At 29.9% G+C, this 12,614-nt stretch overlaps 1 protein-coding gene across 1 annotated transcript; it reads right to left on the bottom strand.

Moving 5' to 3' along the window:
• On the bottom strand, positions 1-1,052 carry LOC114402478. Its single transcript, XM_028365059.1, has one exon. It carries the CDS (start codon positions 647-649, stop codon positions 290-292), a length of 360 nt encoding a protein of 119 aa, XP_028220860.1. The 5' UTR covers positions 650-1,052; the 3' UTR covers positions 1-289.
• Between the last annotated feature and the right edge of the window lie 11,562 nt (positions 1,053-12,614).

The raw sequence follows: 12,614 nt of genomic DNA, 5'->3' as shown, positions 1-12,614 counted from the left end.
TTTTGAAGGAGACAAAGTTGATTGAGATCATCTTTTCATTTTTTTCTTCTTGAAAACTAGGTCTCTAGTTAGCCAAGAAAGTAAACAAAGAGACGACAAAGAGGATTAGAGATACCAAACTAGAGATTACTTGAAAAAATAAAAAATAAAACAGAAGAAAAGACTGAAATGGCACTTCCTGTACATGACAAGAAGAAGAAAAAAAAACTAAACCTATCAACTTTTTATTCCAACCAAAGCAGAGTCTCCTCTGCCTCTGCCCGGTTCCCATCCTCTGTTTCTCTCATTACTACAAATGGAAACTTGAAGAATCTCCCACTTGAGAAGTGCTGCTTGACCTTGTGTACTTCTTTGATGAAGATGGAGAAGATGACAAGTCAGACCTTCTCCGTAGCATCTGCCTCATCCCTTCTGCAACTCTAACTGCAGGGTTTGATTTGAACTTACGGCAAAATGACATGTGAGCCTTCACAGCTTCATCCATAGCTGATGCCTTTTTTCCTCCATGGCTCACTTCATCTCTCACTGCTTCTGAGCACAACCCACACAACCATTTCCCATCAAACTTGGACTTCACTTCGCTGATGTAGTCTTGGGTGCAATCCTCCTTCAATCCACAACACTCGCACTTCACTGACTCAATCTCCATCTCTTTATAAACTCTTTCAACTTTTTTGTTGTCTTTTTTTTTTTCTTTCTAAAGATGAGAATCCTTCTCCTTTAAACATGCAAAAGGGTGGTGGTGAGTGACCAAGAAGGGCAAAGTATTTGGCTTTGCTTTGGTTGGATTCGACCACAATGATTGAGGTGGTCTTGTTTATTTACTTGTGTGTAGCATGCTGAGTTTGCTCACTTGGGATTGATGGTTTTGTTGCTTGAAGGACTGGAAGTAGGAAGTGCTTGTTGTTGTTCAATGAGGGCTTTTATGGTGTGAGGAGAGAGAGAGAGAGTTTAAGATTGGGAAATGCCATAATTTCCTCCATGTTCTAAGGGACATTGGCAGTGGAAAATATGACAAGGCTGGTCGGAGGGACCTTTGCTCTGGCCCTTTCTAGCATTTAATACTTTAATTCTAGTCCCCATAAATCAAACTACCCAAAACGTAAAATATGTGGGGGAAGGTGGTGGGTACCATTAAAAGTTAATAGTATATGAATATTATAATCTTTTGTTGCCTTTTTACCAATTTTTTAGTCCATCTTCGTAATTTTTTATTGTTTGTCCCGTAGTCTGAGTAGTTTGATTGCCACATATTCATTTTCACAATTTTATGCCATTACATACATAATTCTTCTTAATAGTAATTATTTCCCAAGAAATATCTAAAACATTAATAATTTATTAATTAGATGGAAGAACCATTAGAAATCATCGATTAAATTTTACAACAAAATTAGGTACTTTATACTTTTAACATAACAACACACACAAAATATATTTATAGGGAGATGAGTACAACTAGTTCAACAACATTCTCATTCTAAATATTCAATGTTCAAGATATACACATATGAATTTCTTATTAGATATATAATTTAGTGCATGTACCAGTATTTATTACCAAGATAAGTGCAAATATTTTTATGATAAAATTCTCATTTTAAATATTTTATACAACAAATATTACCAAAATTACTTTATAGTGAAAAACTATTTGTTATTTTGACTTCCTCACGAATTTTAACAGAAAGAAAACCAAATTAGGAAAGAAAGTATACATGTGAAATGTTAACTCATGTTTTTAAGTGAATCTTCTGTTGACTTGGCTAAGCCTTCCTTCTTTCTTTTGTTCCACCCTATATTACACAAAAAATGAGGAAACAAAAACTCAGAGAAACTCAAAGCACATGGCAAGGTAAGCCAGATTTGCCGATCCGTTTAATTAGCTCAGTCCATGAATGTTACTGCAAAATGTCAACATTTCCCCCATAATGGCCATGTGGTTCGTGTGCAGTAGCCTATGCTCAGCAAGCTTCGGTCACCATCATAACCAAGAGAAAAGAAACTTGATCAAAAAAGTGTGAATTTTTGCAATGTCCTTATCTCAATTTGATTACATTGCTCTGGTAGATTACCATAAATCCATGGTCAGTGTGACCGATAGAAGATTGCTGTATGCAATTTTCAGTAACGAGCTATAAGAAAGAATGTACAACCCAATTGATTTAGATGATAAAGTAATATTTATCTAAAAGATCAAATGTCACCATCACCAAATACGAGAATTAACTTACATAAGATTATTTAATTTAATCAATCTCAAATTAAAGTATTAAATATATAATTACGTTAAACATTTTTAAGAAAAATTATCATTTATATAATCATATTTGACTTAAACAAAACTATTTTTTGTAAAGAATGATTTGTAATAAAAAAAATCGTGACAAGACCGACACATGTGAGAGATGTCTATTTATTGTTACTTCTACTTAATTAGATTTTACAACCATTTAAATTATTAGTTTGATTAATGAAAAAAATATTTTAGATAAATATCACCAGTATGGAAATGATAACTTTCATATAAATATTACTTGAAAAATAAGTTGTAATAAAATATTAATGACAATAAATACTTCCAATTTACTTCAGAAAAGGTAATTTTAACAGAAATTCAAGCCATAAAGAAAGTATTAACATTAATATGAACACTCTTTCATAAAAAAATAAAAATTAATATGAACTGAAGGTATCTATTTTTTTTTTTTTTAAGTTGTCGCCTGATTGACCCCCACACCTTATTGATGTTTTTTTTATAGATATAATATCACACCATAAAGTGTTGCAATATAATATAAGGATGAAAAGAAAATGCATATAAGAGTTACAAAAATATACTTTCTTTTGAATCATAATTCACTTTAAAATTACTTGACAGAAGAATGTGACAAACAGCAAATTGACGACTTGACTACACATTGCCAGATTTTTCCAAGGTGTTGAAATCTGCAATAATACTACTCTCAGGCTCGATCACCCTTAAAAAACCTTTTCTTTTTCTTTTCTTTTCATCTCTCACAACGACAAAGTATCTTCATAGGGTGATTCTAGTCAAAAACCTATATGCAATGCTGCTTTTCCCCCAACAAAGTGTGCAAGGCAATTAATTACACAACATTGTGTTGGCCAGTATGTTCGCATGCAAAAAAATTTAATTAGCAACTGCACTGCACAATTTTGCACCCCTTCAATTATCTACAAGGACTTATCACTCACGGGACACAATTCTACCCCCACTAAACAATTTTGCACCTATTCCATTTATTTTGAACTCATCTACCAAAAAAATATCTTATTTTGAACTCGCTTTTATTGGCTTCCGTTAATATGATGCCAGAGTGACCATATCCTATTATCATTGAAAAGGAAGTATTAATTTTTATATAATATTATTATTTCCCACAATTTTAATATTTGTTTGCGATCAATGTTGCTTTCAACTATAATTTTTTTTTGCTAATAATTTTGACGTAATTTCACAAGAAAATAGAAATGGACTTTTTATAATTCAGACGCGTGGAAGATCACCATTGGTCTGTCACTGCTCATGAGCTCAAAACCCTGAATCAATTTTGCCGGAAAAGAAAAGCAAGTCAAAGTCGGAGTATATATATATATATATAGATGTATTGGAGGAGGATGTGTATAAAGAAACATAGAACGTGCATGTTCTGTTGAAAGTTTGAACCCCCTTCCCCAACGACCCATTTGTATTTTCACATATGTTACTTGCTCTTTATTTCTAAATCTTTTGAAGATTTCTTGTACCATGGATTTCTTAACTTGGTTCAACCAATCTATAAGGGTAGCTTTCAGGCTTTAATATGATCACATTGACATTGAAACGAAACTGAGAGTGAATGCAAGGGGGGTCGATCGGTCCTCTTCTCACACTTGGGACTAGTGATCTGATTTTGAAGGCCTGGCCAGATCATCATTAAGCCACGGAAAATAAAGTTAGCTAGGTTCATGACATTAGAAGAATCATTATTGAGCGGGCTAACTTGGCTACAATAATTGCGCATAAATTAGGTAATAATTTTAGGACCACTGTTGTTAGTGACCAAAGCTTAAATTTGAATTTACTATGAATTTATAGAAAATTTTCAACCAATGTAATATAAAACCTTCTTAAATCTTTTAATAGTAGCTTAAAGCTTTTGATTATAGCCTTCGTGAAAGTTGTTTGTTATTAATATGAATATCAAAGATTAGTGGTTAGATTAGTCATTAACAATGAAAGAGATTTAATTCAATTAGTTGAATAAGGTATATGAATTATTATAAATTTTTTTATATTTATCTTCAATTTATGTAAATAAAAAAAATAATCATTAACATAAAGAAGCCAACTATGGCTAATCATGGTGAAAGTGTACTATGAGCATTGAATAATTTTACCCGCAATGTCAAATATTAAAATCCTAGATTTAGGCGTCATTTTATGGGGAATTTACTTAATCGCCTCGAGTTGTGTTACATATAAAATCATTCATAAGCCTTCACCTAACAGTTTGAGTTTTTAGGTTAGCTGGTAATAAACAAAAGACAAATCTTAGACATCTAGTCACAATAAAATCAGTATCCAAATGTGCTCTGTTTGGAACTGAAAACAGACACATGATACCAGGACCACGCACAAGAATAACAAAAAGTGTGTTTGCTTATACCAGCCTTGTGATAGGAGAGTTTGGTTTTCTTCAGGACCATCAGGTCAAGAAGTTAGCATTGTCCTTCCAAGGGATAGCAACTGTAAGTTCCTCATTACTTATAGGTCCACATACAAGTCAAAAGGCTGTAACATGGGGTAGCTTGTCTGATAGGTGTATTGCAATTACGATGGCCACAAAAATGGTATGTCGGAATAATGTTTAAGGTTCACGAGCTAGACCAAATTATCACTTTTTTTTTTTCCCAGAAAATTTATGATACATAAGAACATGGAGATAGCATTTCTTCTTTTATGCAAATATATATTGTAATGGGGTATGTCTCCATTTTCTTGCATGTGACTATATCCGAAGCTCATCCAGGCAGTGAAGTTAATTAGAGTGTAATACTTACTTTTAAAGATTATTGCTATTTTTTTAAATAAAAAAAAAGGTAAGAAGGATTTACAAGGACAGGTACGTCCCTGTCAGGTTAACACCTATCTGTCCCTACACCCACACCCTTAAATATCATTGAAAATAAAAATAAGAAGAAAATAACAACATCCAGAGAGAAAAAACAAAACTCCCAAACAAAAGATTAGAAAGGCTTAAACCTATAGGAAGACAAATCAGATCTATTTCTATAAAAGTATCCTAGGCTAAAAAAAAGGATCGAATCCCACCAAGGATCTGAGTATGAATTGCATAATTAACTAATCTATATGCACAAAAGTTGTCTTTCGTGAGAATATAAGAAATTTTAATTGAATTGAATAAAAATAATCCTATAAAAATAATTTAACCACCTATTTTTAATTTTGAAAGGAATAAATTATATAGAAATTAATAAGTTTTCTCTCTTATTTTTTTCTTTTTGTGCAAATAATTGAAATTTTAACATCATTTAAGTTTTTTTAGAAAATATTAAAAGTTGATAAATTCATGATGCTTAATAAATAATTGGAGTAGAAAAATAAAATAAAGTCCAAAAGAGCAAATTGATGATATGAAGATACGTGCTTAGCACGAATTAGGTGCTCAGCGTGATGCGCAGTCTCAACTAACACAACACGCTGAGCGTCACAACTACTTTAGGAAAGCAAGCCAGGAAAGTGAAGGCACACTTAGCATAAGACGCACACTTAGCACGAATATCGCCATACTCGCTAAGCGCGAAGGTTGGGTGAAAACTAAATTGATTTGTACCTATTAAAGAATGAGAGAAAAAAAGAAAAAAACACACAGAAAAGTCAAGAAAATACAATTTATTATAGAAGATAAAGGTAACAAGAATGAGAAACAAACATTAGAAGTCATTTATTCCCTCCATTTCCTTACTCAATTTCTCCCTTTTACTAAATATTTCTCTCTTGCAATTGTAAAATCTTCTATGACAATAAGAGGTTAAACTCCCTTTGTTAGAAACTTAACAGCCAATTGTTCTTTATATAATTTCTATTCCTATCTATTATGAATATTACTTTTGCATTATTCTTTCATGAGCTTAATTTTATTGTTTATAACTTAATCACTCATTTGCATGGTAAGTTTTAGGGGTAACGTTGAAAAATATTTTTTTCTAATAGAACTAGGAAAGACTGTGATCTAAATAACTTCATCACTAGGAATATGTTGATTTTATTTAGCCTGATATACATATCTATTCTTAATGCAATTTAACTATTTTATCTTTGCAAAAGAATTTGGGAGAAAAGATAAATAAGTTAGGCTCTTTCACTTGAGTAATCTTAGTTAGAATATATGAGTAGATGCAGTTGTAAAATTGAAATAAACATAATTAGAGAAAAATCATTATTATATCAAGAGTAACTTTGATAGGCTAAATTCTCAACATTCTCATCTTCTAAATTTAACTTCTATAATAAAATTGGATTTTCTCTTCTTTTTTTGTTTTAATTGATTAATTCCCTTCATTGTTTGTCTTACCTTCTTGTTTATTTTAATTTAAATTTATGTCAATTTAATTTACTGTTTTCTTTACAACCTTTTAAATCAATTTAATTATTGCTTGAAAAATTATATACTCACTTATTTAAATAAAAATAAAGTTCTTATAAATTTGACACTCGAACTTTTATTTTAACTTTATTACTCGAGATAATTTGATACCCTTACCAATAAAACAACAAAAATATTAGGTTATTGATAGCGGTTAAGAGGAAGTCACACTCCACTCAAAACTTCTTGCATGCCTTAGATATGGCTATTTCTATGGACATAATTGCACCAAAAAGTTCACTATAAAGGAATGTTTGACCAGCAAAGTAGGTAGCAAAACTATCAAGAACAATACCGTTGTAATCTCTGAAAATTCCATCACCTGCAGCTTGACCAGGATTTCCATGAGAGCTCCCATCCGAGTTACACTTCACCCCAAGAAAGAAGAGGTCTATGCCACGTTACCTTAACAATGAACGGGCTTCTGGGAAGGTGGCAAATGATGTTAAATTGCTCCATCATATTGACTAATTGCTATTTAAATTTAACTTTGATTCTAATTAGCAATATGAAAAAAGAAAATCATGCTATCAATTAGACAATAGTATAAAATCATTGGATTTTTTAAAATAATTTCATGTTAAGTAGTATACTGCTTTCGTTTACCGATAGACAATAGTATAAAAAATTACATTATTAGTACATTAGATTTATTGTTATATTATTTAAAGTTTAAACACTTATTATCAATCAATATTACTTAGATCAAAGTGAACCTAAAACTTGGATTTTTTTTAAAAGTAAAATCTCATATTTTAATTTTGTAGATAAAAAATATGACTAAACAAAAAACTCTATTAAAAATAGTTAATCCATAAAAATAATAAATATTTTCTTTTTATGTAAAAATCAAAACAAATATTAAATAATTTACAATAATTCACACTATTAAATAACCAGTAAATACTTTACATTTATAATATTTGTAAGAAAAAAAACTTATTATCCATTCAACTTCGTCGTTTGTCGTTTCATTTTAACTTTCTGCGGCTGTGCTTGAGCCGCATTTATCCACCAAATAGCATTATTCCTTTCGAAAATCCATGCATATTTTTATGTTATGCTTTTTGTTTGTTTGCGCTGCTGTTAAGTTTGTTGTCCTATACTATAATATTACAACAATAATGTGAATCTAATCCTTCGTGCAAAATGCAAAAGTGAAAGCAAAAAGAATCTAACCCGTCAACTCTCTTAAAGGACATTAAGTTGGGCTAGTACTCATTCTTTAATATGGACAAAATGTATTTTTTTTCTTTAACAGGTATTTAACGGTTGTTCTACTAGCTGGTTAGATAAAAGCTTGTTTCATGGCAACTTCACAATTTAAACCTTTAGCATTACAGGTAAAATTCGTTTAAAGCCATAATTCATCTTTACGCAACTAACTAACTAATGTGTTGTTGATAAAAAAAAAAAAACTAACTAATGCATTTACATAAAGTTTAGAAGAAAAAGAAATCATCCCTTTGCATGATTTAAAATCGATAATGACAAAATTTATGTCTCAATAGGGATATCTTAATTTTGTTTCTGTCAACAGGTGAAAATTGAAAATCCTCATTACTAGTTTATCAGTGATCACATGGCATAAGCTTGTTTCATCTTAAACAGAATTCTTATATTTCGCAATATATATTTATACGTGGATTATTATATTAGTTTTTTTTACCCTTTTTTGCATACATTTTTGCCCTAGATATCCATTCAGACTTGATGAGTCAATGATTTCTCACATGCAGACCTTGCTTGGAGGTATCTTTAAGTATTAGTTGGAATGTTCAGAAATTTAATGGCGTTCACATGGCTACGCACATGGCACTTTACCTTCCTAATGTGGATTCTTTCTTCTCTTTTCCATCCAACCACTCCTCAATTGTATTTCCGCTATCAATCATTTAGCACTTGGTAACCTACTTTAATTTTTAATCTTAACAACTTAACATTATCCTGAGACACACTATTAGAAGGCCATGAAAATGGATAAAGCTTTCATACAGATAGGTCATAACCACAAAAGGCCAAATCAACCATCATTGATGCTTTAAATTAATGTTGGTCCATCATCATTAGCAGTGTTGTTGTCTCTCAAAAATTACAAAGGCAGCAACCACCAATTATCGAACTGCAAAGGTGCATGTACGTAAGAAAAATATTGTCTTTCAATTGCCAACGCTTTGAAAATGAAGTTCATTCTTTTTTTTTTGGTCAAATTAAAAATTTGGTTCCCTTGTTATTACTATTTTCATTTTAGTTTTTACATGAAAAAATGTTACATTTACCAAAAGTATAACATATTAGATTTGGTTCTTATATTTTTGTTCTGGCCACAAGTTCATTGCATCTTCATTCTCACCACCTTGGTTCTCATATTTAATATCAATACTATTTTTTTTATTTTAGTCTTTACATGAATATATATATATATATATATATATATATATATATATATATATATATATATATATATATATATATATATATATATATATTTCAACCTCAAGTCCGCTGTATGTTAGGCTCACCGCTTGGCCATCACACGAATATTCTAATTTAAGTCTGCTGCATCGCTAAGTTCATCGTATTCAAAGTACTGTTTGATTTGGCTCTTGTAGACTTTCATAATTTTGTTCTTGAAAGTCATCTCAATAGGTTAATTAAGAGATAAGGGTGTTTATAAATTACATTTAATCTCAATTCTTATGTAATTAATGTGAGACTTTTTTGTGTATGGTGTACTAGAACAATTTCATATTGTTTTTTATTTTAGTTCTTACATAAAACATTACATTTTAGGTTTCTATACCAAAAAATATTTATAATTTGGTCTCTACTATTTGCCAAAGTTATAAAGCTGTTAAAAAATTTCTTATAGGAATCAAAACAAAAAAACAGTATGTCATTGCATAAACTAAAATGTATATTTTTTTTTATATGTAAGAACCAAATTAAAATAAAATGTAGAATTTTTAATTAATCTTCTTTTCTTTTAACTGTTTCGTAATTTGAATCCACACGCTTGATGCTTTCACAGAATTTTGTATGGCCCAAACATGATCTCTGACATTAACCAAAAGCCTTAAAAAACTGGTTGTCATCGATCATCTTTGCTCTGACAAATAGATTTATTGAACCAATAGCTTCGACGAATTCAGAACATAATCCAAAGATCTTTTAGAGACATTATTGGGTTCAGTAAGTGTGTATCTCAATAATATTTTATTATGTGGGGCATCTTATATATAGACGATAAATAAATCAGTACTACTATAAACAATGACCAGGATCTTGTATTAATGATGAAACCGTGGTCTGAACATTTTTCTTTTCTTAATTGCTAATGGGGCATCTATCTTTATACCCACGAGGACTTTATTTTGCCAATCGTGAGCTTTTGTTATTACATCAACATTGATCATTTGGACTCAAAACAGGTAGATTGCAACTTGAGTCCACTTATCTCAAAGCTTTTTGAGTGTTGTTAGTCACTCTGTCTTAAAGAAGTATATTCAAAGAATCTCAACGGGCAATACCAAATCATTTTTGCATCCAAAATCTTTTATAAGTGAAGCTAGAAATAGAAAAAGTTAGAGTTGTAACTAACAACAGAAAGAAAAATGAATAAATGAAAAAAAAAGTTAAAAAAAAACTGCCTGAAACAAACTACTAAATTAATTTTATTATATAATTGAGAAAAAGAGGTGCATAAATATATAAATGCAAGCAAGGTTCTTATTGAATCATTTCATTATTTATTAACATATTTGGTAGAAAGATAAAACAATAGATGTATAAAAAAAAAAGATACTTCTGTGTTGATAGTAGTATTATTTCTCCCGATTCGATGGTATAGAATGATTTGGACCATTGCACTAGTAACAAGAAAATGCCATATCGCAACTTTGGCAAGCCCCAGTTGGGATTTATATGGTTTCTTCAGCTGGCATTTCGCATCAATAGGATACTAATTGTGCAGGAAATTAATTAAATTTATTCAATTAGCAATGGTACTATTATCTTTTGATATGACAGGAATATAACATGCAATAAACATTTAAATGATTAACTGAGAAAAAAAAAGTACTAGTAGATCACTGATTTTGAAGTTAGAACCAATCGGTTCAATCACTCAGTCAAGTACCTTATTTAGTATAGCAGCATGAATGGTAACTAAAGATGTAGTTATGATTTAGGGTAAATGAACAATGTCCTGTGTTTCATTTTTGGATGATGAATGAACAATGATGATTATCTATGTCAATGCTTCAAGCAAGAAGGGTATATGAGCCAAGCAAGCATGAACACTAGTCCCATTCCCGGGGAACCCTGTCCTCATACTACTGATTCATGTTTTTAAGAACTCAATTCATTGGTCGTCACATATATGTGTGTGAGTGTGTGGCTTTGGAACAGACCAATATGGCTCCTAAGGTTTGATGTAAGACCCCACTTGTCAACTTAAACGATATTAATAATTGTATGACTAAGAAACAGTAGTAGATGGTGACAAAGCATAGTGTGACCCACCATGTGCAAACTGACTGTAACATCCACCACCTGCCACATGTGAAGCCGCCATATAATTTTTTTTTCTTTCTCAAAACGTTACTTCTTATGATCTTAAAATATGATGTCTAATTATAAGATATTTATACATCATTTTATTTCAGCAGTAAAAAATCTCATGAAATTTTATAAAATTTGTTTTTACATTTTTTATTTTCATTTAATTATAATATTATTGTGTTAGATAAATATTATTTTTTATTGTTAAAAATAATTTTTTTTACAGTTTTTTTACAAAAGATATATATCTTCTTTTTAAAAAAATTTCTTCTTCACATAAATTTACTCTAACGAAAAAAATATAAATAACAATTTTTTCACTTAAGAAATCCCATTAAAATTATTTAATATTCAAGATATTTTTCAAAGCTTTGTTAATCTTTTACTACTATGTTATTGTTTTCATGACAAAATTCGGTGCCATATTGTTTTCTATGCGAAAAGACATAAATACCGCACCAGAATCACATCTAAGGGTTCAATCATTATGCCTTGCGGTTGAATTGAATGAGAGAGTTGGATGAAGAGTAATCAGGGGACGGAAGCGGGAAATTTGAGCTGAAACTAGTTTTCGTTATTTGTGACTTGAAACAAATCTGTACAAATAAAATACGCGATGAATTATATTTAAGTTTAATTATACAATTTATTTCTTAATTATAATTAAAGGTTTAATTGGATTTTTATTTTATTTTTTAAATTGTTTAAAATACTATAATTATGTTATTTTCGTCAACTTTATTAGTTAATTTGATGACATAAATTTTGTAGATAGACAATTTTTTTTATCGATCATGAGGACACCGTTTTTAAATGATAGGATTGTTGTACTTTTAATAATTAGGATATTTGATTGAATTTTTTAATAATGGAAGAGTCTAATAGAATTTTTAATTATAATTAATGACCAATTATGTAATTAAACCTTATATTTAAGTATTTTCTGGATAAAAATTTTAATAAATATTTATAAAAAAGATTACAAAAATTTATAAGTTAAAATTAACTTGTGTATATTACTTTTATAGAACGCTCTCATTTAATTTCTCAAAAAATTGAAGTATATTAATTAATTTAATCTTATAAATAATAGAAACTCGGTATAAATATTCATACAGAAGTTTATCTACACAGTCCTTCGTCTTCTCCATTCCCTCTCGAACTCCCTATTTTGTTCTTTTCCAAATGAGACGGCACAAAACATAATTCAGTTTAACATGTCATTCACTATTTCACTACATAACTCTTCTATTGCTTTCCTTCGCTCTCTACCTTATCTCATCGAATTCCTTTTTACCAGAACTTTCTACCATATATATATATATATATATATATATATATATATATATATATATATAAAACATTATTTATTGTAAC

This window comes from Glycine soja, chromosome 20 (genome assembly GCF_004193775.1).
Source record: "Glycine soja cultivar W05 chromosome 20, ASM419377v2, whole genome shotgun sequence".
Lineage (NCBI taxonomy): Eukaryota > Viridiplantae > Streptophyta > Magnoliopsida > Fabales > Fabaceae > Glycine > Glycine soja.
Note: the sequence above shows the minus strand (reverse complement) of the source record. Positions and strands in the feature narration are given on the sequence as shown.